This window comes from Brassica oleracea, chromosome C7 (genome assembly GCF_000695525.1).
Source record: "Brassica oleracea var. oleracea cultivar TO1000 chromosome C7, BOL, whole genome shotgun sequence".
Lineage (NCBI taxonomy): Eukaryota > Viridiplantae > Streptophyta > Magnoliopsida > Brassicales > Brassicaceae > Brassica > Brassica oleracea.
The window spans coordinates 39,962,165-39,989,811 of NC_027754.1; the positions used below are offsets into that span (position 1 = coordinate 39,962,165).

The 27,647-nt window shown below is 36.8% G+C and overlaps 5 protein-coding genes across 9 annotated transcripts; 3 read left to right on the forward strand and 2 right to left on the reverse strand.

Annotated features, from left to right (window-relative positions):
• Window positions 1–11: 11 nt before the first annotated feature.
• Window positions 12–3,220, forward strand: LOC106301540 (ubiquitin-like-specific protease ESD4). 2 transcript variants are annotated; one of them, XM_013737969.1, is made up of 9 exons: window positions 12–820; window positions 984–1,063; window positions 1,161–1,254; window positions 1,336–1,434; window positions 1,558–1,647; window positions 1,749–1,868; window positions 2,217–2,320; window positions 2,641–2,713; window positions 2,877–3,220. In XM_013737969.1, the coding sequence occupies exons 1-9, from the start codon at window positions 152–154 to the stop codon at window positions 2,937–2,939; spliced, it is 1,392 nt and encodes a 463-aa protein (XP_013593423.1). In that variant the 5' UTR covers window positions 12–151; the 3' UTR covers window positions 2,940–3,220. The 2 variants fall into 2 exon arrangements, with proteins under 2 accessions (XP_013593423.1, XP_013593424.1); XM_013737970.1 differs by having other exon boundaries at window positions 987–1,063.
• Window positions 3,221–3,449: 229 nt separating this feature from the next.
• LOC106306933 (kinesin-13A-like) lies at window positions 3,450–8,701 on the reverse strand. Of its 3 annotated transcripts, XM_013743730.1 has the most exons (14): window positions 8,504–8,701; window positions 8,358–8,415; window positions 8,022–8,266; window positions 7,523–7,744; window positions 6,854–7,045; window positions 6,645–6,746; window positions 6,433–6,510; window positions 6,130–6,211; window positions 5,825–5,987; window positions 5,228–5,557; window positions 4,834–5,052; window positions 4,119–4,743; window positions 3,948–4,013; window positions 3,685–3,867 (listed from the first exon to the last, which is right to left on the reverse strand). In XM_013743730.1, the coding sequence occupies exons 3-14, from the start codon at window positions 8,226–8,228 to the stop codon at window positions 3,685–3,687; spliced, it is 2,469 nt and encodes an 822-aa protein (XP_013599184.1). In that variant the 5' UTR covers window positions 8,229–8,266; window positions 8,358–8,415; window positions 8,504–8,701. The 3 variants fall into 3 exon arrangements, with proteins under 3 accessions (XP_013599183.1, XP_013599185.1, XP_013599184.1); XM_013743729.1 differs by lacking the exons at window positions 8,358–8,415; window positions 8,504–8,701 and having other exon boundaries at window positions 3,450–3,867; window positions 8,022–8,228; XM_013743731.1 differs by lacking the exons at window positions 6,854–7,045; window positions 7,523–7,744; window positions 8,022–8,266; window positions 8,358–8,415; window positions 8,504–8,701 and having other exon boundaries at window positions 3,450–3,867; window positions 6,580–6,746.
• A 3,142-nt stretch (window positions 8,702–11,843) lies between these two features.
• LOC106306100 (condensin-2 complex subunit D3) lies at window positions 11,844–17,521 on the forward strand. Its single transcript, XM_013742569.1, has 10 exons — window positions 11,844–13,495; window positions 13,809–14,346; window positions 14,490–14,674; window positions 14,947–15,438; window positions 15,584–15,675; window positions 15,778–15,865; window positions 15,948–16,062; window positions 16,184–16,316; window positions 16,438–16,612; window positions 16,703–17,521. The coding sequence occupies exons 1-10, from the start codon at window positions 12,020–12,022 to the stop codon at window positions 17,390–17,392; spliced, it is 3,984 nt and encodes a 1,327-aa protein (XP_013598023.1). The 5' UTR covers window positions 11,844–12,019; the 3' UTR covers window positions 17,393–17,521.
• A 15-nt stretch (window positions 17,522–17,536) lies between these two features.
• On the forward strand, window positions 17,537–21,142 carry LOC106306101 (protein pleiotropic regulatory locus 1). 2 transcript variants are annotated; one of them, XM_013742571.1, is made up of 17 exons: window positions 17,537–17,743; window positions 17,833–17,857; window positions 18,145–18,247; window positions 18,367–18,448; window positions 18,549–18,614; window positions 18,756–18,840; window positions 18,941–19,033; window positions 19,169–19,232; window positions 19,331–19,416; window positions 19,491–19,592; window positions 19,679–19,762; window positions 19,867–19,927; window positions 20,013–20,079; window positions 20,175–20,252; window positions 20,380–20,444; window positions 20,553–20,630; window positions 20,757–21,142. In XM_013742571.1, exons 1-17 carry the CDS (start codon window positions 17,610–17,612, stop codon window positions 20,927–20,929), a joined length of 1,446 nt encoding a protein of 481 aa, XP_013598025.1. In that variant the 5' UTR covers window positions 17,537–17,609; the 3' UTR covers window positions 20,930–21,142. The 2 variants fall into 2 exon arrangements, with proteins under 2 accessions (XP_013598025.1, XP_013598026.1); XM_013742572.1 differs by having other exon boundaries at window positions 18,555–18,614.
• A 536-nt stretch (window positions 21,143–21,678) lies between these two features.
• Window positions 21,679–26,244, reverse strand: LOC106304543 (bidirectional sugar transporter SWEET17). The gene is made up of 6 exons (XM_013740944.1): window positions 26,142–26,244; window positions 25,980–26,016; window positions 25,671–25,881; window positions 25,216–25,380; window positions 22,493–22,612; window positions 21,679–22,037 (listed from the first exon to the last, which is right to left on the reverse strand). Exons 1-6 carry the CDS (start codon window positions 26,173–26,175, stop codon window positions 21,882–21,884), a joined length of 723 nt encoding a protein of 240 aa, XP_013596398.1. The 5' UTR covers window positions 26,176–26,244; the 3' UTR covers window positions 21,679–21,881.
• Between the last annotated feature and the right edge of the window lie 1,403 nt (window positions 26,245–27,647).

Below are 27,647 nucleotides of genomic sequence, written 5' to 3' on the forward strand. Positions count from 1 at the left end.
AAAAAAAAAAAAAAAAAAAAAATAGAAAAGGAAAGAGAATCCTCTTCCCTCCAGCCTCTTCCCTCATTTTGCAGAACCCTAATTTCATTCTATGCTTCTCCTTTCCAAATCTCTAAGGGTTTAGTGGAGATTCCTCCCTTCCTTCCCTCTAATGGGTGCCGTCGCCATCAATCGCAAGCGCACGGAGGATTCCTTGAACTTCAATCAACCATCCCCATCCCAAGCTTCGAACAAGAAACGCAGATTCTCCTTCGGAATCATCTCTCCAGACTCTAACAAGCCGTCTTCGTCCACAGTCTCGAGGATCTCGAGGTATCCCGATGCGAAAGCTCCTCTCCGACGAGAGATTCACGCCCCCAGCCGAGCCAGCCTCAGATACGGTTTACCCAAGCCCAAGCCCAAGCCCAAGCCCAACGATTACTCCTTCGACGACGCCAAGAGGAGAGCTTTCGATGCGTTGAGCTTCTTTACGAAGGATGAAGAGGTTATCGATTTGGGCGATGAAGAAGAAGAGCCTAAGATTGAGATTGGAAAGGAAGCAGTTTCTGAAGATTCAAGCGTCGAAGTTGTTGATTGTGATATTGATGAGAAGGAGGAGATCGTTGAGCCTCCTTCAAGTTCGATGCTTGATTCATTGTCTTTAGTTAGGCGAGAGGCTACAGATGCTGCTTCGAGTCTCGAAGCCTATAAGAAGCTTTTGCAGAGCGCTGAGAGGAGGAACTCAAAGTTGGAAGCTTTGGGGTTTGAGATTTTGTTCAATGAGAAGAGGTTGTCGCAGCTTCGTCAGTCTCGTCCTAAGCCTGTGGAGAAGCCTCTCAAGGTGGTGATCTTACTCTCTTTAATGCCCGCCCTTACTCGATTTGGATTGGTTCTCTATCAAATGGGGTATAATGTGTTGTATGCCTGAAGAACGGTGTCTTTGAGATCCATCCGTTGCTTTTATTGTTGTTAACATTTCTGTTGTTGTGTGTTTTGATCTAAAGAAGGTGCCTGACGAACCGTTTATACCTCTCACAAAGGAGGAGAAGGCTGAAGTCTACAACGCATTTTCTGGGAAAAATAGGTATATGGTTTGTCTTGTTAAGAGGTTTTTATAGCATGTTTGTGTGTTTTATGTTGCATCTGATTCTAACCCAATCTATATGCGTCCCTCTTTTCAGAAGGAAAGTCTTGGTTACTCATGCGAATTCAAACATTGATATTACTGGTCAAGTTCTACAATGTCTTACACCATCTGCATGGTTAAACGACGAGGTATCTACTGTTTCCTGATTAGAGTTCTGCATGGTTTAGAGCTTTTGAATGACTTTGCTGTGTTCCTCTTCTGTTTTGTAGGTTATCAATGTCTATCTCGAACTTCTCAAAGAAAGAGAAACTAGAGAGCCCAAAAAGTATTTTAAGTGTCATTTCTTCAATACCTTTTTCTACAAAAAGGTTTGTTTCTTACCCTGTGGTACTCATTTATCTCTGGCTTCTGTATCCCATGAACATGAACTCCCAACACAAAATTGATGTGTTGATGAATCCTCTTGGTACTCATTTATCTCTGTCTTTCAGCTGGTTAGCGACTCTGGTTATAACTATAAAGCTGTTAGGAGATGGACTACGCAGAGAAAGTTGGGATATGCTCTTATTGACTGCGACATGGTAATGTTTTCGAAAAACCTAAACGTTTGAATTCTCTTTGTTGATCCTACAAATGAAGACCAATTCATTTATGTTTAAACCATTTTTTTGCCCTTTTGCAGATATTTGTTCCCATCCACAGGAGTGTGCATTGGACCTTGGCAGTTATTAACAACAGGGATCGCAAGTTCTTGTATCTCGATTCACTAAATGGAGTTGATTCCAAGATTTTGAATGCTCTGGTATAATTTATTTTCCACATTCTCTTTATTTAGTCTCTTATTAACGTATTGGAGTCACTAGAGGGATATCAGATACTTTGGATTTAATTGAACGTACTGTTCTTTATCCTACTGGTCTTTCTAATACAGCTTAATTAATCTCACTCATAAATGAACGTACTGTTCTTTATCCTACATAGTGGATGTTGTATTATCCTTACCATTATTTCTTGATTCTAAAGTTTGACCCTGGTCATTTTGGAGATGCCAGAAGCTCTTATTTTCTTTGGTAGATCAAACACTATTGTGAAAATATTCTAGCAAAAATAGTCCCTATAGCTAATGCTTCAAATGATATGTGTGCTTCAGGCAAAGTATTTGGGCGATGAAGCTAAGGAAAAAAGTGGGAAAGACATTGATGTTAGTTCGTGGGACATGGAATTTGTTGAAGACCTTCCCCAACAACAAAATGGGTATGTAAATATCATTGTACTTGCTATGTTTATGATTATTTGTATAGGAACTAGTTATGGGATCAACAAGCTGTTATTTGGGAAAACTCATGATTTTCATAGTCTCATGATGGACTGTTGCCAAAATATCGTTATCTCAATGGTGTGGTGTCGAAATCACACAGGCATATTCTAATACTAGCTCCTTCTGGGAGTTTAATCACCAAACACAATCTGAATGGCATATGTGTTTATACTCTTAGCTTTCTGTTGTAGCTCTATGCTAACCCTTTATCTTCTTCTTTTTTTTTTAATTCTTTTGCAATGTATGCATTCTTCAGGTATGACTGTGGAATGTTTATGCTCAAGTACATCGACTTTTTCAGTAGAGGTCTGGGGATATATTTCAGCCAGGTACGCTATCTGAATCCAGATTCCTCAATGCTACAAGAAAATTGTAGTTAAAAGAGTTAACTGGTTGTCTAGAATCGGTTAAGGAATTAGTAAATATCTTAAGCATTTTATATCCTGTGAATGTTCCAGGATTTGATTACTAAAGTGTTTTACTTCGGTGCAGGAACATATGCCATACTTCCGGCTAAGAACGGCTAAAGAGATTCTGAGACTACGTGCTGACTGAAGTTGCTTTGGGCGCTTTTATGCATGTCAAATTTTAGGAGTGCTGTTTTACTCCGTTGTTGATTTGTTCAAGCTTTTTAAAATTTTATACTCCTTTTAGGCAGTGAAAGTGAAGCATTCAGCTTCAGAAGCAGAGGAAAACACTGAGCCAAGTCACAAAGTTCTTAGTCTTTTTTTTCTCCTTTTGTTGAAATTGTAGATGAAGCTGATAAAATGAAACCTTAGTTGTTGTAATGAACTGCTCCATTTTTTTTACTCTCTATGCTCAGTCACTGACGTCCATTTTTCATGAATTAAGAGAAAGAAACTCGAAAGTGTCGACCAGGTTCAATTTTAACTTTCTTATATAAAAAGAGTTAATCTTAACTACACGACATCCATGTTCTATGTATCACGAGCAACTATTATACCAGATAGCTCACATAAACAAACGAGCTTCACAATTTACCCCAAATACTGTACACAAATGTGTTAATATACAACGAACTGTTTTATGTATAAGAGTTCCACATGACTGCTACTATGTCAGTATAACGAACTTCAATCAACAATTCATCATCAATAAGTTTGTAGAAGACATTGGATACAAATGTTGACAAAGGACAAAGAAAAAAACACAAAATGAAACAAATTGAAAAGAAAAACACATTCCCCAATTCACAAAAACATGAGGATGGAAGAGTCGTGTGCATTAGTAGAAGAAAATCACCTGGCTGGAACAAAAACTAACTTCATCCCTTTTTTTTCTAGCGCGGAACTCTCTTCCGACTAAGGATCTCTTGTTCTTTCAGACGGTGTTGGAACCGAGCTAGACGGGCTTGAAGGCTTACGAGCCCAGCTGCTTTACGGGACAAGACAAAGTTCAGTTGTGTCACATAGTTGTCAATCATGCTCCCTGGCCGATCCACCTCCGCTAGTAATTTCATTTCCTGCTCAAACCCAATACAATGTTACAATAACCAAAAGACATAAGCCAATAACAAGCAGGTGAATGGCCTTTATTTTGTACCTCGCGAACAATCTCCATCGTATCCTCGATTTCTTTTCTGTGTGCTGTAATTAAGGCCTCTTCCTCCTGCCAGAGATCAAAACCCAATCATAATTAAACCGCAGTACAGATTTCTTAATTTTGCAAAATTCATTACATACCCTGGAACCAGATGGGGTTATTAGTTATTACCTCAAGCAATGCACTGATGTTTTCATCAGGAGAAGGCGGCTCCGTTATTGTTTCATATTGCCTTGAAGAAGCATCGCTCGTGTTCTGACTGGCGGTAGTACTATTGAGCTGTCTGAAGTTTATCGTAGCAGGAACATCAGACGCACTGATGGAATCTCTTTTTGACAAGTTTAGATATCTTTCTGGTTTTTCCTCCCGGGGAACTTTCCTACGAGTCGGTGATACATTCTTCACTTTTTCTTCCTGATCTGAAGCGTCTTGAGAATAAGAAGATGACTGAATCCTTTGACTGGTGGAGCCGCCGCCAAAAGAATTGCTCATATCTGACCTTCCTCTGTCCATTGATATCGATGGTATTCCACTTTCTTCTTTAAAGCTGACCGGATATGAAGATGGGTAATTTGTAGGCTGCTTGAATTCAATACCCGAAGTAGAGTAGCTGCTGTCTTTCTCTACCCTTCTCCCTGTCTCCTGTGCATTATATTCCTGCGGAGGCTCAAAGACATCTTCTGCATCGTTTGAAGCTAGTTGAGAAGAAGCCAAAGACACATCCTTATTAGCTGGCGGCAACGAGTTATAGGTTTGATCCTTCTTGCTATTTCCACTTTTAGATAGACTTTTAACCCTGTTGTAAAATTAGTAAATTACAGACATGAGTTCAAGAGATGAAACCGAGAGTTATCTCAGAAAGGTTTTTAGCTCATCAAAAACATACCGATCGGCGTATCTTAATGTATTTAGGGTATGTTCGCATGATCCTTCGTTTGGAGAGATGCAAGAAATCATCACAGTTCTTGAGTTTCCAACAAATGAGTCACGGAGCACTTCAGTTAGTTTGCTTCCACGGAATGGAATATGTAGCTGGTCATTGTCCAGCGCGCGGATACATTCTTTGAGAGCTAACAAACTCTTATTGATTTCTGCACCTTCAATCCTAAGAAACAACCATAGTCAAAAAGAACAGTTCATATCAAGATTAGTCATCCTGACGGAAGAAGGTAGATTTACTTTATCCATGAGGCCAAACAATCATTTTAAATCTAAGTTCTACATAGATGGGGAGGTCAATACTCAATAACTCTTCTACCAGAGGACAGAGGTGACCTTACCTTGTCTGGCGGTCATTGTCTGTGGTGTCTGCACCTCTTTCACTGCCAGCAAGATCAATGAAAGAAATCTTCCCCACAACTTTCCCTCGTGATTCGTTATTATCATTATTATTTCGTCGAGTTTCTTTCACCTCCACATGCTTTTTGACAACAAGCTGCAAAATAGCATGTGATCTAGAAGATTCCTCATTGGCGCCAGTTGATCCTGTGCTCCTTGAAGCACTCCCTTTATCGATATAATCCTTTACGATTTGAATATCCGAAACTTCAAACTCTTGCAGGCCAACAATGCAAACTTGTTGTCTACCATCTTCTCGCATACAAAGTTTCCTGCTCAGCAACAGCTGAATTAGTCAGCCAACTATTCACATGCATTTGTAATACATGCAAACAGTATTTAGAGTACAGAGACTGATAAAAGAGTTAAATATATATACTACAATGTCCAATGGCATACAAATGAAGACAAGAAACTTGAATGTGCCAGCTCAAGGTGTTTACGTTTTGTCCAGTGGCATTGTTCCAAAAGCAAAAAAAAAGGTCATAATACCAAATGTGACATTTAAAAGAGAAGAGAACAGAAAAAGAAACACTAACTTTCTCTCGGAGAGAAGATCGTAGAGCTTTCCACCATATATCTCGAAATAACTGAGCCACAACTTAAGCCTCTGATCACGATATACTGGTTGATTCAACATCCTCATAAGATCTTGGACAGCCCGTATTGGCAATGGTTTCATTGTGAATGTCTTACCGCTACCTAATTAAATCAAAACATTATCAAGGTCACAGAAGCATAAAATATTAACGAGTGAAAAGTAAAAGGCGATAGGAATACTAAACTAGTTACAATAACATTGACCTAAGAAATAATTCCCAAGAGCAAAAGTATAATTATGTACCTGTTTGACCATATGCAAAACAGGTAGCTTTGGTTCTTTGAAAAATCGTGGGAATAATTGGCTCTATCGTGACCCGATACACCTGATCAAGGGAACAGTAAACAACTTTAGAATATATAACACAGCTTAAAATGAAAATCAAACTAGAAAAAGGTGGACGAACAAGAATGTTAGACTATAATTTAAAGTTCACAAGGTTAGTTTATTTTAAAACTAATCTATGTTATCTCGCATCTTGAAGTACAATAATGTACCCCACTAGGGTTGCCGGTGGATTTCAATTCCTTAAGGCTATTAAATTACCTCGTCATTTGAAACATGCTCACCCAGAACAGCATCAAAGCAAAACTCATGTTTTTCCATATATGCAGTCAAATCCACCTGCACCAACAAAGATTAAGTTTCATTCAATATCAGAAAAAAAAACATAAAATGAAGAGGGTCTATGACCTTTCATCTCGTTGAACTGAATCATGGATGTCATCGTTATCTTTTAATGTAGCGCACACACGAACCTTCAATTTGGTCTCGTGAACGGTCAAAGAATTATTAGATACAGTGATGATATCGTCCTCCTTTTTAGCGGTTTCCTTTTTATTCAGCGGTCTCTTCCTTACCTGAATAAATATGTAAATATGTATAGTTCTCCAATGATGACGACCATTGCTTGAATTACAACCAAGCAGTGGGAAACCAGGTAACAAGATCGAAAGAAATGCCATACCACTACTCTTATTTTGGCTACACTGTTCTCTCTTCCACTACTTTCTTTTTCACTCCTAGGAAATGGGCTCGAAGGTTCAGCGTCCTGTTCTTGTCGCTGTTGCTGGTTAGCTGGCACACTGAAGTCTTCTTCGAAAGCTTGATTGACACTTGGCATGAAAGGCGATGGCTCAAACGGTTCAGAAATCACATGCTGTAAAATGAATGAAGTATGAGTTTATTACACAATCAATGAGTTGGTGACTATTACGATGAAATAATTATCATTAAGCAGCGGAAAATGAAAGAAAAATTCCACCAAACAGACCACATTCCCGACTCCTTTTAATTGCAATAGCTCCTCTAAGTTAATGAATTACTTGAACAAGTAATTAACTTCAATATCTATATGATAAGTTTCACAACAGTAGTAATTATGTTGACTAACAACGGTATCCAGGTCTCAAAACCAAAAGCCGACTAAGTTTATGTCCAAAAGATGATTATATTGGGGCTGAATCATACATAGCCGGTAGGTGAGCGTCAACAAAAGATTGTAAGGGGGTGTTAACAAAAAAAAAAGTAGCAACAACCAAGATAGAGCTCAAAGATATTCCTCATCCTACCAAATGTGGTCACAAACCGGCAAAAATAATAAAGTTATGTGATTTAATTTCCCTTGCAAACATACCTCGGACAGCAGCTCTGTGTCATCCATTGCGTGAAGATCTAGCAACCCAGCTCCAAAGTCACCTCTGAGCTCAGGTGAATAAAACCCATCTGATGAGGGCATAGCTGCTGATGTTTGACCAGTGGGTGTATAAGGCTCAGAAGCAGATTCCCCACTCAAATTAAGATTTCTCATTAATTTGAAAAGTCTTTGCTTCTCTTCAGCAGTCTGTGCTCCATAACCCTAATACAAAATAATATATCATAAAGGAGTTGTCCACTAAAAAAGAGAAAAAAAATGACCAATACGATGATCACATGTATGAGAACCCAATGGACATGACACACAGTTAACAATCCTACTTCCACATATTTAGAAGCTTTAGCAGAAAAAATATACCCAAAACTTTCTAATTAAGAATGACACATGCTCTGATCACAAACATATTGAGCTAAGAATTGAGCATACTAAAGAAACCATATAAAAGCATATGCAAGAATCTAAAGGAAGAAGTTACTACCTGCATGAGAAGGTTCGGGAGATGACGCTGATCAGTACCTGCGGAAGCAACAGGAGACCCCAGATGCTGTAAACCAGCGGACTGGAGCCACCGCGCCATGACGGCATCCCCAGCCTCGTTTCCAGGTCCTGCATTGTTCAGAGCTCCATCGTACAGCGCCGTCGCAGCCGCAGCAGCATTAGTCTGCTGCATATGGCCGCCGCCCATGAGGCGCTGCGATCTTCGTTGAGGAGCCAGAGCAACGACTCTTCGTCCAAAACAAAAGCCAGATTCAATAGTGATACCATCATCAGCAACAAGTTTCCGTCTAATGAAAAATCGATTGCGATTACTCACAATGAGGAGAGGAAGCTGCGATTAACACCTGGAAACTTGATTCACTCTCCTTCGGAATCTGAAATTCAATCGATGGATTCAGCTTTCATCAGAGAATGGTGCAAAAATGTCGATGAATCTCGGGTGTTACAATGAAAGATTATTACCTGATCTGTGATCTGAAATTTTCTCGGGAAACGATCAGATCTATGGGAGGGAGGAAGGAGCCCTAAGCGAGACGTATTGTTTGGGTATGGAGAGAGAGAGAGAAGAGAAGAGAAGAGAGGCGAATCTGATTCAAATTTTCGTCGCCTATCCCGTAAGCGATGCCTGGGCAGGGAGAGAGAGAGAGAGAGAGAGACCAAGGTGATTTGACAAGGTACTATTATTATTAATTAACAACAACAAACAAACATTCGAAACATCTACCAATTTTTTTAAGTAACAAATCAGAGCCCCGTTACTTTCATAAAATGTTTGATTTGCCCCAATGTTTTTTATACATTGCATGGATCTAAGCCATGAGCATCCATTTTTCACACACGTTTCATTTCATGCTGATTTTTCTGACCTTGAAGAAATCGTCTCATCTTCTTGTGGAATATGAATTCAGCTTATTTGAGATGAAAATATGAATTTGATGTGAGTTTATTTGAAAAAAACGTTTACTAGAAAGATATTTTTCAATTACAAACAAGAACTATATAAACTATATAAGAGACGAATTTGAGACGATGAATCTATAAACTCAGATTCTTTGCTGATTTCGTGTATTTGAGTGAATGCTCCTCCTTTGAATAACTTCTTCCTTATTTACCAACCGTCTTTGTTCTTTCTTGATGTCGGGACGAATTTCTAAAGAGTCTAGTCGATCAATTTTTAAAGAGGGTCTTTCAATTACTAAATTAATTACCATGAGTTAGTAGTAGAAAATGTTTATTATCACACGCATAAAATTGGTGTAGTAGATTACTTACTATAACGTGAAGTAATACATACTGGATCACTTTTGGATTTTGAACACTATCGAATTGTGATACATGATTACTGTTTGATAATAGTATCGGTACATATTAGTAATCAAAATTGAAATCATTCAACTCATTGAGTTTTCCATAAGTCATTATTGCCACAACTGTTGAAGTCTATTTTCGAACTGGAAATGTTGTATATACTAATATTCTATATTGATGGAAGCTAAAGATTCTATCTGCCCACAGAAAAGTAAGCAATGACCATATAGTTTATACTTTTTATAGCACGGCAAAAAAGTTGATTTGTTTAAAGATGTTCGAGAACGTAACCTAAATTATGTATTTATATTAAATCAGGAAAAACATAATTGTATTCTAAGTTTCTGATTGATAATATGTGGCAGTGTAGTTAAGTTACTGATGCGATACCTCTGATAATGAACGTTTCAAAAAATAACTCTGTTCCACATATTAACAATTAACTTGGTTTGTATCGATTTACTTGCTGAGAACAAACTATTATAAGGTTGTATAAGTGGCAAAACAAAATGTGTGGGGTTACTTAGTTTTCAATCAAAAAGCTTTTGCTTGAGCCTAAAGCGTTTTGATGATGAGAGGGATTCGAATTTGAAGTCTAAACAGTTACGGAGGAGTTGTCAAAGCTCCATGTTTCTATTTATTTTTGTATTGACAAAACAGATCTCTAGTTTTGCGCAGCGTCCAAAAACCACCCTGATTGCTTGAAAAGTGTAGAGTAAAAGTGTATCTAAACACATGCGCCTAGTCGCCTAGAACACACAACACGCTTTAAATATGTTAACATGTACTGAATATGTTAACACTTTTTATGCTTTTTTTTTTAAGCTGTGTATCATTAATAAGCCACATAGACAAAAAGTTCCAAAATATTACAAAAACAAAGCACACGATCGTACCAATAAATATGTCATAAGAAAGGATAGATAGAAAACATCAAAGAGGTTATCCTTTTCAAATAAACACAAACGCGATACACAAAGACAGTAGTCTTCTGATGGCATGCGTTCTAAGATGAGACCAGAAGAGATGCTTCTGCTTCCTCATACATCAATGAGTAATTTTACACCATCTGCAATGGAAAACTCACTATATGGAATCTGAAATTGATACCTTCTCGTCGTAAGTCAATTTCTCATAAAATCTGAAAAGAATAATAATGGAACTGATCAAGGATCTTAATATTAAAGGAGAACTGCTAAAACCATGAGTTCAAACTCTCCAAACTTCTTAACTCTTTTTTATTCACAATAGCGGCTTGAAAAGAACCCAGTGTTTTGGAGGTTTGGCTCCATGAAATCAATCCCACCAATTCTGACCGTCGCAACAAAAGAGATGATAATACCGCCGCTCCAAAAGGAACCGACAACTCCCAAAGGCTACAACATAAAGGAGGCGAGAGAGCAGTCCCAAGCCAGAGAATCAAAAGCACCAGCCTGACCTTGACCGGAGAAAGGATAAGATGATCTCTTGCTTAACCCTCGTCCAAAGGTAAACAGAGACCCGACGAAGCTACAAGTTCAATGCATCCATCCTACACCAACTGCTGAAAACATCTTATATATTAAAACAGAAGTCACAACTTTGATTCATGTGTGATTTTTTAAAAATGGACCTAATGGACCTATTCCTAGAAAGTCATGTTACATTTAATCTCTAATCTTATCATTTAAATTTTGGGTATACCAGAAATTTTTATTGGGCTATCAATAATTGGATTTAAACAATAGATGATCAATTGGATTTATAGATAGTATAAATTAAATAGATATAATTTAATGTTGTAATACTATATACCTCCATATGTTAAATATTTAAATATTTGTCGATGTTAACTTTTAAAATTATAAAGATTTTTTTAAAATAACAAAAATCATATTATCTAACAATGATTAATCTTTACTACCTTAAACCAATGAAAAACAAATTTTAAACTATATAGTTTATTTTAAAAATTAAACAAAAACTAAATGTTCAATTATTTATTCGATAATATAAATTTATGAAGCAAAAAGTTTAAATTTTTAAAAAACTTTCTAAATTTGTGAAATATTACAATATCTTTGAATATGACAATAAAACAATCTTTTACTAATCTTTATATATATATAGTTATGATTTTAATAATTAAATAATAATCCGAAAATATATATATAGAAGAAGATACAAATATATGTGAAAGTTTGAAACAATATATACCGTAAACTTATTATGTTTTAAAAATTGATAGACACATATATATTTATAATATATACTAATTTAGAAATAAAAACAAAATATTTATATAAAAATAAATGAAAACAAAAAATCACGCGGATCGAGATGCAATAAACCCTTGTAACCCAAACACTAAAGGGAGCAAGACACTTAAAAGAAACCGTCTAAACCAAATTACAAGAGAACCAGAACCAGGACACAAAGGAGCCAAGCCATACACAAACCGGAAAGAAACGGTGGGAAGAAACACAACCATATAGTCACAGAGGAGACAACTCCCTTCCTTCCACTCAAGGGCTCTACTTTGTATCAAAATTTTTAATTAACCCCTAACTTTATTTTCTTCGTTCAACTTTGAATTTTGATAAGAACGCACAGATCGCGGGAATCCCAAAATGTTTTGAAACTTTCTTCATAAAACCCTAAGAATCCCAATTCCTCTCAGTATCACTCGCCATGGACGAGGAGCTTTTGCTCGCTAGAATCATCGCAGGAATCGAAGGAGGCGGAGGAGGAGACGATGAATCACACTACCACGAACTCGTCGCGGATCTCAAGTTTCTACTCGAAACAGACGACGACGAAATCCTCGACCGGTTCTACGTCAGCCTCTCCTCTACAGCTTCACCGTTTCTCCGCTGCTTCTCCGCCGCCATGGATTCTCCGGTTGAATCCGGCCGTCTGGCGATTTCAGCCTCCGAGGCCTATCTCTCTCTGCTTCTTTCCACGAACTGCCCCGTTTTCACTCTCTTCTCCCCCGTTGCGTTTCTCTCTCTGCTGGGATCGATTCGCCGATACCTCAAGCCTCGCCACCGGGAGGATTCGGGAGCGGCGTCTCAGGGGAACAAGAAGAAGAGAGGACGCGGCGGTGGTTCGAGGAAGAACGCTAGAAACCCAGGGCGTGAAGATGGGGACGAAACGGAAGAGGGCGGGCTCGATGCGAAGTTGGTGTTTAGAGTGCTCGAGCGTCTGGGCTCGGTTCTGGGCTTTGTTCATTTGGATAGATTTCCCGATAGCTTGAAGTCTTTGGTGCAAACTGTGAGTGAGATTCCTTTACTAGCGTTGGAGCATTCAGGGGTTTTGAATTACGATCGATTGATGGAAATGTGCGGGAGGATTCTTGGTGGAGTGTTGAGCTCTGACCATGGAGATGTGTCGCTCACAGCCGCTGAGATTTCGAAGTCTTTGACACCGTTGCTTTTGATGGGGAAGCATCAGGCGAGAAGCTTCGCGTTAGGGTTTGTGTCAAGGAAGATTATGGGTTTGGCTAAAGATAACTCTGAGTTGAAAAAAGTTGTTTGTAATTTGCCTAAGTTTTTGGTTCACAAGGCGCCTGAGAAGGCTGAGCCGCGTGGATTCGCGGTGGAGGCGATACTGGAGATTGTAAAGGCAATGGAGGTTGAGGACCAATCGGAGTTTGTTGATTTTGTGATGAAGATGGGCCAGGGTAAATCTAATCTGAGGATATTGGCTGTTGATCTTATACCTTTGTTGATGAGCTCATTAGGAAACTCATTTGGAAGTATTAGTTCAGAGGATGGCGTGGAAGATTCGTGGGGATTGGGTTGTCTTAATGCCTTAGTGCAGCGGTGTTCAGATTCAAGCGCTTTAATTAGAGCTCGAGCTTTGTCCAACTTAGCTCAAGTTGTGGGGTTTTTGTCTGGTGATGAAAGGAGTAGGTCGATCTTGAAACAAGCCCTTGGGTTTACTGGTTGTGAGACTTCAGAGGGAAAAGGTAGAATAACTGACCTTTTGAAGAAGAGATGTGTGGATGAGAAGGCGGCTACCAGGAGAGCAGCTCTTCTTCTAGTTACAAAATTGACATCCCTTTTGGGTGGTTGCTTTGATGTTAGTATCCTAAAGACAATGGGTACATCTTGTTCTGATCCGCTCATAAGCATAAGAAAGGCTGCAATTTCAGCTCTTTCCGAGGTATGTTTTCTGTGACTCAGTGTCTTCCTTCTCCCTTACTGTGATACGAGTATGCTTTGTCTTTTATTAGCTTAAAGTTGAGGAAACCAAATTTGGAGGGCCAAAATGTTCTATATGAATGAATGAATGATTGTGAGTCTTAGTCATTTGGATGAATGAGGGAATGTATAACAATTGCTTCTTTTGCTAGTACCAAAATCTTGTCTAACTTATTTCTAAATATAGGTTAAATCAGTGACTTGTTGCTATGCCTCCCACTCCCTTTTCTTTGTTTGATAATGTAAATCATTGTCTTTTTTTCTGTTCACTGTAGGCCTTCAGAATATGTACAGATGAAGTTGTGACCACTGAATGGTTACATTCTGTCCCTCGGATGGTCATGGACAATGAAACTAGCATCCAAGAAGAATGCGAGAATGTCTTTCATGAACTAGTCCTGGAGAGAATATCGCGAGCGGGAAATTCCCTTTCTCAGGGCAGTGCTTCTCTCCCAGACAACTGGAGCTCTAGCTCAAAAGATCTAGACAGAGACATTGAAGCGTTGTTTCCAGAAGGAGTTTTGGTTCTCCTAAGGGAGCTCTGCAACAGCGAGGTTTCCCCTTGGGTAAAGAAAATATGTGTAAGTTTGGGCAAGAAGAAGCAACTGAAACCAAGAGTTGCCCTTGCGCTGCAGAGTATCATAAAGGAATCTGAATCACTCTGGTTAAACCGTTCAATGCCAATAAATAAATGGACAGCTCCTGCCGGGGCTTGGTTTCTTCTTTCAGAGGTGTCAGTTTTTCTTCCAAAGTCTGTCGAATGGGAGTTTCTTCACCATCATTGGCAGTTGCTAGACAAAAATGACTTGCAAGGTTAGCCAGTTTTCATTATACGGCATCTAAACTAACTCGCTTACCTCTCTACTTATTGCTCTTAGTAGCGTGGTTTCAATTGTAACTACTGCCCTAGGTAAACCAGTTCTTGAATGTGTGTTTTTGATGATGCGGCTTTTCAGAAGGAACAGATGGACAAGGTGATGAAGAGGGTGTAGAGTGTAATTCTTCTACATGGGCTGGGGATCGAGTTTTTCTTTTGCAAACTATCTCCAATGTTTCCCTTCAGCTGCCACCAGAGCCTGCTGCAGATCTGGCCGACAATTTGCTGAAGAAAATCGAAAAGTTTAACCTGCATTCTGCTGAGGTAATCATTGGATTAATAGCTTTTCGATCTCATATATGATATCAAATTTCGAAGGCGTAGCAAGATACTGGGTTTTGTATTGGACGTATTCCTTCAGATAGATATATTTATTCCTCTACATCTGTGTAATGGGACCTGGTTTTAGTGCAACTGTTGAATGCTTGAATCGATCAGATTATATTATTCACTGTTTTGTGGATGGATTTTTTTTATTGCTAATCCATGTATGGTTCATCTGTCTCATGATCTTAGTTAATGCTATTCAATGACAGGTCGATGCACATGTTAAAGCATTAAAAACTTTGTGCGTAAAGAAAGCGCGTATCCCGGAGGAGTCGGATGTGCTTGTCAAGAAATGGGTAGAACAAGTTTTATCTAAGGCATCTAAGGTCACTGAGAAGTACATCGAGGGGATCTCCAGTAATAATCTTTCTTTCGCCACACCAGCAATGCTTGGAAGTAGGAGAAGCAAGAAACTGGATTCTGTATCCAAGAAGTTATCAAAAGCAATCACAGCAGTATATACCATTGGATCTTGTGTCATTATATATCCTTCAGCTGACACGACCAAAATTGTTCCGTTGTTACATACTGTAATCACTTCAGGAAGTGCTGATTCAAAGCTGAAAAACAAATTGCCACAAGCCAATGCTTGCTTGAAGCAGAAAGCTCCTCCTCTCTATAGTCAGTCTTGGTTGACCATGGCGAAGATTTGTTTGGCTGACGGGAAGCTTGCTAAAAGATATATCCCTCTCTTTGCACAGGTCTGTCGATTTGCCTTTGCTGATTTCTCTGACCACTTATCATTTCGATTATCTTTGGGAAGGAAAATTTCAGTGAATGGCAGCTTCCTTTGTCTCTGCTGTTTATTGTAACCTATGTGAACTCCTTGATGCCTTGCTCTTACAGGAGCTTGAAAAGAGTGATTGTGCAGCCTTGCGTAACAATCTTGTAGTGGCCATGACAGACTTTTGTGTTCACTATACAGCCATGATAGAGTGGTAAGTTATTCACAGAACATTAATATTTCATTAGTCTTTTCTCAAATGTTAAAAATATGCAACTGTTACATACAAAGACTGATGGTTTGTGTACCCAAATAGTTACATCCCAAAGATTACTAAACGTCTTCGGGATCCTTGTGAAGTGGTTAGAAGGCAGACATTCATACTTCTCTCAAGGTTATTACAGGTATTGCTAATCTCCACAGATTCCTTACCTTCCCTTGTTGAAAAATCCATGCTATAAGCAGGTTTTGTTATTTTGATTTCAGAGAGATTATGTTAAGTGGAGAGGCGTTCTTTTCCTTCGCTTCCTTCTATCTCTCGTGGATGAATCTGAAAAGATACGTCGACTTGCAGACTTTTTATTTGGAAACATCCTTAAAGGTATGAAACTCTGTGCGAACAACTATGAAATGCGTTTTTTTATTCCCTGTTATTGTAAATTCTTACAGATAGACATGATCGGCATTATTTTGATTAATATTATGGCCATTTTCGCTTGTAGTCAAGGCACCACTTTTAGCTTACAACAGTTTTGTGGAAGCTATTTATGTGTTAAACGATTGCCACGCCCACAATGGCCACAATAATTCAGATGCTAAGCAATCAAGAACAAAGGATCAAGCTTTTTCTATCAGGTACTCGGCTTATACTTATACATAGCCTAGTTAATGTTCTATAGGTGTATGTTTACGTGGAACTTGTCATTTTGGTGTGGATGATTTAGTGTGTGTTTTCTTTGTTGCAATCGTTCTACAGAGGAAATGATGAAAGAGCTAGGTCTAAAAGAATGCAGATCTACGTCACTCTGCTTAAACAAATGGCTCCAGAACATCTTCTGGCCACCTTTGCAAAGTTATGTGCAGAGGTCCTCGCAGCTGCTTCTGATGGAATGCTCAACATAGAAGATGTAACTGGTCAGTCAGTTCTACAGGTAACTTCCAATCTAGCTGGAAGTTGTTGCGCCCTTTTTTCCCTGTTGCCATCGATGAGTTCTCTTACCGTGTTTGTTCTCGCGGTGTAGGATGCGTTTCAGATCTTGGCGTGCAAAGAGATCCGTTTATCAGTTTCAAGAGGATCTTCGTCTGAGACAGTAGAGATGGAAGAAGAAGGTGGAGACTCCAACGCGGCGGCTGCCAAAGGAAGAGCCATAACGCAAGCTGTTAGAAAAGGTTTGATTCAGAACACGATTCCGATCTTCATTGAGCTCAAGAGGCTATTGGAGAGCAAGAACAGTCCTCTCACAGGCTCGCTCATGGACTGCCTCCGTGTGCTCCTGAAAGACTACAAGAACGAGATAGAAGAAATGCTCGTCGCTGATAAACAGCTTCAGAAAGAGCTCGTCTACGATATGCAGAAGCACGAGGCTGCAAAGGCAAGGTCCATGGCTAACCAAGGGGTTGGCTGCGGGACAAGTCATAGAAGCCGCGAACCAGAGCAACCAGCAACAGCAGCAGGAAGGGAGGAGAATGTTAGGGATTCGGGATTGGAATCGAGAGTGGTATCTGCGGCTGCTGATGCAATGGCGGCTAAAGCGGCGAGGTCGGTGCTGAGAGAAGTGAACGGTGGAGCTGCAACGCCGCCTCTGAGCGCAATGAGCGTTCCGAAGCTAAGGTCGAGCCTTGGAGGAGGTAAACAGAGTGGTCGACCATCGGCGGATGTGCTTGAGTCTCTCAGAAGAAGACCAACTTTCATGTCTGATGACGATAACTAAAAACAAAGTTTTATTTAGTTTTCTTTTTGTGTCAAAAAACAAATGTTAATTTTCTTTATTGTAGTTAGAGGCGCAACAAATCGTGAAATTGGAGGGTAGATGTGTAAATAAAACAAGAGCTCAACATATATCATCGATTCTACTAAAAGACAAAACCATTAACAACTTCAGACTCTCTCGCCTTGTCTCTCTCAGTAAACCCTAACCGCTAAGAACGATGCCGGCTGCGACGACGGAGGCCGAATCAATAGAACCACAGTCGCTGAAAAAGCTGAGCATCAAATCCCTGAAACGAGCACTTGATCTCTTCTCCCCCGTCCACGGCCAATTCCCTCCTCCTGATGCCGAAGCGTTAGTCTCCGATCCCCAATTTCTCTTCTCCAATCCTCGATTGTTTTCTTACAAAATTATATATAAATTCTTCTTTTTCTTTGTTGCAGCAAGAAGATTCGTCTCAGCCATAAGGTAAATAGAAACCCCCATATTCGCTTTTGCTTAAAGCTTCGAACTTTTAGGTTTCTAGGTTTATACAAACTAATTAACTTTTTTGATTTGCATAAAGTCTCTGTCTTTCACTGATTAAACTGAGAGTTTATGCTAAATTGAACATGTTTACTAGCTTCGAACTTCAGGTTTAAGTTTAATAGTTAAGCATTTGATATGCTTAAACTCTCTGTCTTTCACTGATCAACCCGAGTTCGAGCTGTGAGTTGTGTATATAAATATTGATTCTCAGATGTTTTCTTGCACAGATGAAAGTTGCTTTTGGAGGTGTGGAGCCTGTGAGCCAGCCTCCACGTCAGCCTGACCGCGGCAATGAGCAGACCGGAACCTCAAGTGCTCTTGCTCTCCCAGGTATTGTGTTCATATCACTTGTTTTTTCTTATGTTGTTGAAAGATGAAACAAAATAGTTTTTTTTTTCTCTATTGTTTGGATTTTCTTATTATTAAACATTGCTCGATGAGTTCTGTAGTTCCTGAAGGCTCCAAGAGTACCCAAAAGGGTGTGACAGAGAATGCTCTTGTTGTTGGTCCAACTTTCCAGCCAAAGGGCTTGTAAGTATTAACCTTTTCCTGTTTGTTTCGTTGATAGTTGATGTTTCTACTTTAAGGCAAGGATGCTAATTAAATTCTACTTGGGTTCTTGGAATTGAAGGAACAGTATTGGTACCTCAGGCAAAAGCACCACCATTATCCCTGCAAATGTATCCTCGTATGAAAGGTATTTTTTTTTCGTCTTGTTCTTCTCCTTTAATTTTTCTTCATCTTGATTGCAATACATTGAAAGTCTAATACTGGTGCCTATACGATAGTTTCTCATTCTGAATATTTTGTTATTTTTGTGTCTCCCTGCGTGTTACAGGAACTTTTCAACTTCTGCACTAATGGAGAGAATACCGAGTAGATGGCCTCGCCCAGAGTGGCATGCACCATGGAAGAATTACAGGGTAAGATCTTTGGGACAGCACCCTTACTGCATCACACTGATTCTGGCCTTTTGTTGGCTTGAGGAGTTTCTTGACTTGCGTTTATTTATTCTTTCTACAGGTCATTCAGGGGCACTTGGGTTGGGTCAGATCTGTCGCCTTTGACCCCAGTAATGAATGGTTTTGTACTGGTTCAGCTGATCGTACCATCAAGGTAATAGAGATGACTGCTTCTTTAGTATGAATTGTATTTGTCCGAATGTACCATCAAAAACAGCCACCAAATTTAGCGCTTGTTGAAAGCACCCCCTACGCTTACTGAATTGCTTGATTTAATTATGTTAACTAGATATGGGATGTAGCAACTGGAGTTCTGAAGCTAACACTTACTGGTCATATCGAGCAAGTGCGAGGTTAGCCTCTTAAATCTCTTCCAATTGATTTGTTAGATGTTTCTGTGATCACGGTTCTGATCCTTTTTTTTTCTTTTTCTTTTTGAAATGTGTTGCAGGCCTTGCTGTAAGCAATCGACATACATACATGTTCTCAGCTGGGGATGACAAGCAAGTCAAATGCTGGGACCTTGAGCAGAATAAGGTTTATTACAACTCTAATCTCTTCCTCATCTGAACTTCTCACTATCTAATGCTCTTGGAATTCGGCTTTGATAGGTTATCCGGTCTTATCATGGACACTTGAGTGGAGTCTATTGCTTAGCTCTTCACCCAACCTTAGACGTGTTACTAACCGGAGGGCGAGACTCTGTCTGCAGGGTAAGAAAATCACTATAAATATTTATATCTTTTGTTCATTAGCTGAACTCCTAGGTAAAAAGAGTCCATGTTTGCTTTATATGCAGGTGTGGGATATTCGTACCAAGATGCAAATTTTTGCACTTACAGGACATGACAACACCGTTTGTTCTGTTTTCACTCGTCCAACAGTACGTCTCTTGTCATGTGTAGTTGTTGTTTTGAGTTTGCAACTTTTTTTTCAGAATCTCTCTTATAAGCAACTGGTACTCACTTTGATCTGTGATGTTGCAAGGACCCACAAGTTGTAACTGGATCTCATGACACTACTATTAAATTCTGGGACCTTCGATATGGTAATATTTTTATCATTCTAACCATTGTTTGGACTTAAAATCCATTTTATTTGGGGTTCCCTGCTTATTGGATAATTACTTGCAGGCAAAACAATGACGACTCTAACACATCATAAGAAATCTGTCCGAGCAATGACCCTTCATCCTAAAGAGTATGTGTAGTTCACTTTATCTTTCCAACAGAGAACTCATTAAGACGACAAACCTGAGCATTTTCCTAATAATATCTCTTATGTTTTTTTTTTAGGAATGCATTTGCTTCTGCATCAGCTGACAACACCAAAAAGTTTAGCCTTCCAAAGGGAGAGTTTTACCACAACATGCTGTAAGTCAGTCTTTGCTAGATATGATTCCCTTCTTTTGCATCTCTAGTGCTTTTGAAGCAAAGAGTTTCATTAGGAATTAAACATGGATTGTTTTTTTTATATGCGTTGTCTTTCTTCATGGAACAGTTCGCAGCAGAAAACCATAATTAACGCAATGGCTGTGAACGAGGATGGTGTAATGGTCACTGGAGGTAATAAGTTCATTTCACAATTATTTTTTGTGATTGTTTTTCTACAGCACCTTACCGTCATTATCATTTTTTAACTAAATTTGGTCCTATATCTTTTTACGAATTAAGGTGATAATGGAAGTATATGGTTCTGGGACTGGAAGAGTGGTCATAGTTTCCAACAGTCGGAAACTATTGTACAGCCTGGTACGTACCTTGTTTCACTGTTCCTTTGGAAGTGTATGATTAAGCTTCAAAGAATGATATTTAGGTCTCGAAAGCAATAAGTTATGGATGGGGTCTTTAACTAATGTTATGTTGGGAATATGGCAGGTTCACTGGAGAGTGAAGCGGGTATATACGCAGCTTGTTATGATCAGACAGGTTCAAGATTGGTAACATGTGAGGCTGATAAGACGATAAAGATGTGGAAAGAAGATGAGAATGCTACTCCAGAAACTCACCCTGTCAATTTCAAACCACCCAAGGAGATTAGGCGCTTCTGATAAGCTCCCCTCTCTTCTATTGTTGGAGTCTCACTAGTCTTCATGATTCTGTTTTCTTGTGGAAGACTATAAGGATGTCTTGTTTCTTTTGGTGACAACAAAGGGCCATGTACTTGAATTTTCAAGGCATTTGTTGTTATGTATTCTGTTAACAAATAATAGTTCATGTACCATTTTATGCTTAAGAATACAGCACGCTTCTCTCTTCATCTCTTTCTTTATCTTCTTTGGTTGCTTAACAAAATGGCTATTTTTTTTTTTTCACTTTAGAATACTTATATTGAAACATTCAAGATAAAAACATCAACGGGATGTCCTTACGTCCTTTTGACATAAAGTTGCCAAAACTTGACAGGTAACAAAATTCCGCCGTTACGAATAAGCATAACAAGTAAGACCATAAAGCCTATGTTTCAGAATCCAAGCCACAAAGAGCTCAACCATAGGAACCATCGGGTACAACAATGTCAACGGACAGCGACCACGAATACAGCCAAAAAAAAGAAAGGCTATTTAGATTAGGTGAACTATTTACATGTAAATGAACCTACAATTTTTTCTCTTGAAAAGATTTTATTTCCTACTAGAATGCAAATATATAAAAAAAAAAGAAAAAAAAAAAGGAAATGCCATTGGAACTTTTGAAGCAATGCCATTATACTATGATGGGCTTAACATAAGCTTCATCTAAACGTTTCTAAGCTGAGTGAACTGTACACTACTTGTTTTGGCTGACAATCGGAGTACTTGTTCTGGCTGACAATCCTCCGATTGATACTATTATATGTAACGTGTATCATTACAAGCACTACAAGACAAAAAGGACACACCAGTTTGATCTAATTTGCTTCAAAAAAACAAGGGACACACAAAATCGCACACCACAATAATGGCAAAGAAATGATAAAGATTTATATTTATTAAAAAAAACTTATAATTTTATAAAATAGGTTTAAGAAAGGAGAGGGGCACGTGATGTGAGGCCTTCCTCTTCATCTTCCGCAATCTCACTCGAACCGTTGCTTAAACCGGCCGGTTTGGCGTTTCTGTAAATTCCATAAAGTATGAGTTGTATTGTCCCAAACACAAACCCCACTCCATTTGGCACCTACTCATTTTAACCACAAAATTGATTAATTAATTAGTATCATTCTCAACAGCATAATTAAAATAAAATATAAAATCAATGCCTATCGAAGAAATCTTTTTGCAGAGGACCCCACAAAATAGACTTGGTTCATTTTTTGGCCACACTTTTATTGGTGAAAATTTCGCCAACAAAAAAAATCATTTGTATGATGTTGGACTCTTGGAGTCTACAATTTGTGAAAATCATTATGCAGATTTTCTTCCAGAAGATTTTTTTAGTTTGTTATAAAATGGCATGACAATGACATGAGGGAGATTTAAAATATGGCATGAAAGGAGTTTAAGTAGGGGGTGTCCAAGAAAACGACAAAAATATTTTGGGGTTATTGTTGGAATAGCGAAGAGACAAGGGGTCGTTGAAATAGCTTAATCGTATTCTTATAGATCCGTAAATAGCCATGTAGAATTACTTACAAGTAGAAAAACGTCGTGTTGGAGTGAAGCATACACTGCCCAGATCGCGCCGTTTAAGAAGAGGAAAAACGACAACCAAAACGGCATGTATTTCACGCTCTTTGTCGTCACCACTGTTTTCTGCAAATTATTAGTTTACAAAAACACTATAAGCCTCTCTTATATATCAGATACATATATTTATTTATATTTTTTCATAGAAAATGATATATTATAGGTATGTCTTTGTCTGAGATTTGCATAAATAATGGACCCATCATGTTATTGTTTGCATTACTAGCTGGAAAATTTATTAATAGACCTATGTGTGGAGGTACATATTGTGACAACTGTGACGTTTATATTTAAATTGAAACGTGAAAAATCTAACGACGTACAAGTTCTAAATAATTGTTATCTGACTGCGATTTTTCAAAGACGTGTGCTTAAGAATACCACGAGGTTGTTTGGTTTACGAATCATGATGATTGCTGCATGAACGAACGCAAATAACATTTCAGTTCCCAATAACCATATTACTAAAAGAGTTATTAAAATGGCGCTATCACCAAAAGTAAACACTAACCTTATTTCTTGAATTCTGAACATAATGATTCTATCATCACCAATATTCGAATACTACTAACTAGAAGACATAGTAAATGAAAAAAAACTACAAAATCAGAAGAAATCATTATGTTGTTATAAAAAAAAATTAGTTTTTAGACCAAGGTGGCTCATTTTTAACTGTGATTAGTGTGGACGGCTAAGCTTTTTAGAATATAGTGCATTAAATATACTTTTTAAGACCATTCTAATGTATATTCTGTTTTTTTTATAACGAAAATTATACATAGAAGCTTTAAAATACAAATAAAATTTAACCGGGCCTCGTGGTCTGGTGGTAAAGAAACCTCGGCTGAGGTGTCCGCCATCACGATTTCGAGCCCCGGCCACAGCGGATTTAACATCCCTTCCGTTGGAGCGCTGGATATTTGTTCCAATGTATGTTTTAAAAAAAAATAGATAAGTGTTATTCTTCTTCTAAATATAAGTGCTATCTTTTAATATAGAGATGAAATAACAAATTTTATTTTAAAGTAAAAATATAATACATAAAAATGTACTTTGTAATAATATTTAATTTCAAATATAAATTAGATCTTGATCCGCGCAACCGCGCGAGTATTTTTTTTCCAATTTATATACATAGGTATTTATTTTAGATCATTGGTGCTTTACATTTTTAACATTAGTCATATATTTAAATATGTATATAACTATTTCAAATACAATAATTTCATAGTTTATATGCTATACTTAATCAATTGTTTAAAATCGTCAAATGCATTTTTCACTTCTTATTATATATTTGTTTTATTGTATTTGCATTTAATTACTGAAAAAAATTAATATATGCATGAAACAATATATCTGAAAATTATTTTGTGTTTAATTTATACTAAATTCTGACCCACCGACCTTCAAAGCTAGATTTTTTTTTAGCAATATTTTTTACGTTTATTCGTTTTAGATAATATATTATTTTATGTACAAAATTTTAAGATATGTAAACTTTTTATATATGTATTATATAGTTTGCGAATATTAAGCCGTTCTGTCATCATATTATATTTTTAACATAAATAACTAAATTTATGAAAATAAATTTTTTCATAAATTTAATATAATTTATCATATTTAGTTCAATATAATAGTTTATTTTAACATGATTTATTATTATTATAAAGTATATAAAAATAAAAATATTATTTTTCATTTTAGAAATGATAACTGAATATATATCAATGTATAATAATAATAATTCTATTTAAAATTAAACTAACAAAGATTTTATATTATTAGCTTTAGTGAATATATGGAACTTACCAACATAATTTCTGGTTTTATTTCTAAATTTTAAATTTATATATGGAAGTTAAATTAAATTGGACCTACATAATAGAAAATAAATATTTTGAGATACTGTTAAGAACAACAAAAAAAAAATTAAAAGAGAAACTATAATATATTGTACTTACAAACTAACAGAAATGATATTTCTTTCTACCAAAATCTTTTAAAGATCTTTATAAAATGTATTTTGAAAATTAATCAATTTAAATGGTTATTATCACTAAAATATAATTAAAATATTTATATGGTTTTAATTCAATTTCCGTTCATCAATCAAAAATAAATTTAATTTTAAATTCGAATTATATTTATGATAATTAAAATTTAAGTTAATTAATTAAATAAAAGATAAAGATATTAAAAGTTATGATGATTAAGTTATGTAAAATTTAATAAATTTTGTAGAATATAGTTCAAATTAAAAAATCACACATGAACAAAGTCATAACTTCTGCTTTAATATATAAGATGTGAACTAGACATATTCGTAGAATATAGTCCAAATTAAAAAATCACACATGAACAAAGTCATAACTTCTGTTTTAATATATAAGATGTGAACTAGACATACTCTTAACATATTACACAATTTTAGAAATACCAAGTGGATATGAACTTGTTTCAAAAAAAAAAAAAAAAACAAGTGGATATGAACAATGCCAAGAAACCAGCATGATTGAATGATGTATATCTGATATTGACAGATCAAATTTCGAGAATTAGTTTTAAATAAAGGCCACATTTTTTATTTCGAAACGTGGGTAATACTAAAACAGCTATGCTCAATATAGTAATAGTGTTTTGGATAGATATGTGAATGAACTTACCATAGCAGAAAGAGGAGAACCATACATGATAATGTTGAGGCCAGCACAGATGAACCCCATAGACTGAGAACGCATTTTCTCATCTTTAAACGCACTTCTCGTGGCCGCAATTGCTGCTATTGGGAAAAAGACGTTCAACAACGCAACCACTACGATTGTATTTAACTGTAAACAAAACAAAAAATCTTCATTATATCAACCAAACGATACATTAGGAAATCAACTTTACAAGTCATTATAGTATTATCTTATAACAAGTGGATCACATATTTTAATCAACTTGACTTTTAAAGGAAACATGATAGTCAGATCTAAATCTGAATAATTGGATCAAACAAAACTTGCAGATTTCAACCAGCTATCATATAAGAAACTCAGAAGATCAAGAAGCACATATATAGATAGAGAGACTATATATCATATTATATATTCAAATAAAAGAAAATGAAAAGCACCTTGAGATGTCGAGGGGCATAAAAGAGAAAAAGGGAGACATAGATGATTTCAACAAGAGAACCAAAGCCATTAACGGTGGAGACAAGATATTCTCCGGGAGTGACGATGCCGTAGTATGTCCATAGAGACGATCCTAACAACGTGCAAATGTACGGTAAGCTTTTGTACTCCTCCGTCGATTTTCGCTTCACTATTTTCCAAAACGTCTCCCTGAATTGTTGTACTGATCCATCAATAATAGAAAAAGAAAACTATATACCATATCTCAGTTTTGTTACTTCTTCCGAGATGAGAGAAAGAGAGCTCACACTGGTGAGAGGAAGACGAGTACGGAGATTACATTTCCTGCGTCAAACAAAAGTTACAAGCTATGTATGGTTAAGTAGTTATGGTATATAGTGTACCGGCACATGTATGCGTGCACACTCGTGTAGAGATATAAGCACACGAATGAAGAAGGGGTGTTTTACCTATGACTCCGATATAGAAACTTGGCTCCGCCATTTCTGGAAGGAAGAGGCTGTGAAGGAAAAAAAAGAAATGAGAATGAGAAAGAGAGATGGGTATGATGAGGCAACTTAATTAGGGAGTACGCGACCCTTATATTTATTTATTTTTTCTTTTGGGCGGCTTTTATATAGTTTTAAAATTATTTTTTACTTGTTCACACTATAATGTAGTGTACTCCATTGTTTAACAAAAAATATAAATACTCTTATGTGTAAATTGACGTATATAGATTTTATTAAACTGATGGAAGAATACAAAACAAATGACGCGTTCTCATTTCTCAAGGTTTATACACAACGTTTAGCTGATTATCTTTAGGATTAATGTATATGCAAAATCTAATGAGTCTTACGCTTTTTTAATTAGATGTGAAAATTCTACTTACCAGCAAGTAGCAACCATTGTATTTAACTTAAGGATTAGTCTAGAACAAGTTGAAAAAGCAATTTTGTAACTCTTGTTGAGATTCTTGACTAGGTTACTTTAGTCGCTAGTAAACTTCAACCACAACCATCTTATACGATTTTGAGGTCATTTTCAAGACTAAAAATAACATTAATAATTTTATCTTCTTTTTCTAATTTTCTTTTTAATCCACGCCTACTCAAATTCGATTAAACAATGATGCGTATCGTATGTGTACACAGAAATAGGGATCAGCGAGAGATTAGTGAAGATAGAATTAACATGTGTGACAATTGGCGTCACGGTCAACGACCCTTAGGTTGGTGACTAGGACATTTTTATCAACACCACTTGCATTCATCGGAGAAACAATCCACGAACACCTTAGAGCATTTCCAACACTAATTTATTTTTCCAACACCAATTTATTTTTCGGTCAAAAGTGGAATTTAAAATAAAAAAATATTACAACCATATTCTATTTATCATCCATAATAAAGTAACAAAATATGTTTACTACAGTATATTAATGGAATAATGCATTTATTTTTATTCATTATTCTATTTTTTCATTCTGAAATAGGATTTGAATAAAACTCAACTTCATTATATAATTATTCTATTTAAAAATCTAGAGTAATATATTAAACACTCTTATTAGAATAGATGTGAAATAAAATCTGCTAAAGATGATAAAGTTACTAATCATAAATCATATAAACTGAAACTTATTCTATTCCAGTATAGTAATTTTTATATTATGCTAGTAAAAAAAATACTGGTTTATAATGGTTTCAATTTTTTTACTAGAAATGCATTTGAAGATTAAAGCAATTACATTTTTTTTAACACAGCATGCTATATTAGATAAAGGAACCCCAAACCATAAACTATGACTTTGAATGTTTTAATTCGCTTAGCACCGCATCACAGTTAAGAGTAACAAAATTTTTTTATATATATTATATATATACATTTTTTAACTGTTAGAACCGCACCGCAGTTTTACTGATCAAACCGCTGTTACCATTCATTATCTATATGACGGGGATGAGTTCGCT

Excerpts from the sequence above, each read along its gene's own strand:
- LOC106301540 (XM_013737969.1), top strand. The coding sequence starts at position 152 with ATGGGTGCCGTCGCCATCAATCGCAAGCGCACGGAGGATTCCTTGAAC. Across the intron at positions 1,255-1,335 it reads CTGCATGGTTAAACGACGAG|GTTATCAATGTCTATCTCGA; the intron begins GTATCTACTGTT and ends TCTGTTTTGTAG. Across the intron at positions 1,648-1,748 it reads CTCTTATTGACTGCGACATG|ATATTTGTTCCCATCCACAG; the intron begins GTAATGTTTTCG and ends GCCCTTTTGCAG.
- LOC106306933 (XM_013743729.1), bottom strand. The coding sequence starts at position 8,228 with ATGGGCGGCGGCCATATGCAGCAGACTAATGCTGCTGCGGCTGCGACG. Across the intron at positions 6,511-6,644 it reads TTCACGAGACCAAATTGAAG|GTGGATTTGACTGCATATAT; the intron begins GTTCGTGTGTGC and ends TTGTTGGTGCAG. Across the intron at positions 3,868-3,947 it reads CGATGGAGATTGTTCGCGAG|GAAATGAAATTACTAGCGGA; the intron begins GTACAAAATAAA and ends GGGTTTGAGCAG.
- LOC106306100 (XM_013742569.1), top strand. The coding sequence starts at position 12,020 with ATGGACGAGGAGCTTTTGCTCGCTAGAATCATCGCAGGAATCGAAGGA. Across the intron at positions 13,496-13,808 it reads CAATTTCAGCTCTTTCCGAG|GCCTTCAGAATATGTACAGA; the intron begins GTATGTTTTCTG and ends TGTTCACTGTAG. Across the intron at positions 16,063-16,183 it reads ATTTGGAAACATCCTTAAAG|TCAAGGCACCACTTTTAGCT; the intron begins GTATGAAACTCT and ends TTTCGCTTGTAG.
- LOC106306101 (XM_013742571.1), top strand. The coding sequence starts at position 17,610 with ATGCCGGCTGCGACGACGGAGGCCGAATCAATAGAACCACAGTCGCTG. Across the intron at positions 19,763-19,866 it reads CTGTTTTCACTCGTCCAACA|GACCCACAAGTTGTAACTGG; the intron begins GTACGTCTCTTG and ends TGATGTTGCAAG. Across the intron at positions 19,928-20,012 it reads ATTCTGGGACCTTCGATATG|GCAAAACAATGACGACTCTA; the intron begins GTAATATTTTTA and ends AATTACTTGCAG.
- LOC106304543 (XM_013740944.1), bottom strand. The coding sequence starts at position 26,175 with ATGGCGGAGCCAAGTTTCTATATCGGAGTCATAG. Across the intron at positions 26,017-26,141 it reads TTTCTATATCGGAGTCATAG|GAAATGTAATCTCCGTACTC; the intron begins GTAAAACACCCC and ends TGTTTGACGCAG. Across the intron at positions 22,613-25,215 it reads GTTCTCCTCTTTCTGCTATG|AAAACAGTGGTGACGACAAA; the intron begins GTAAGTTCATTC and ends AATAATTTGCAG.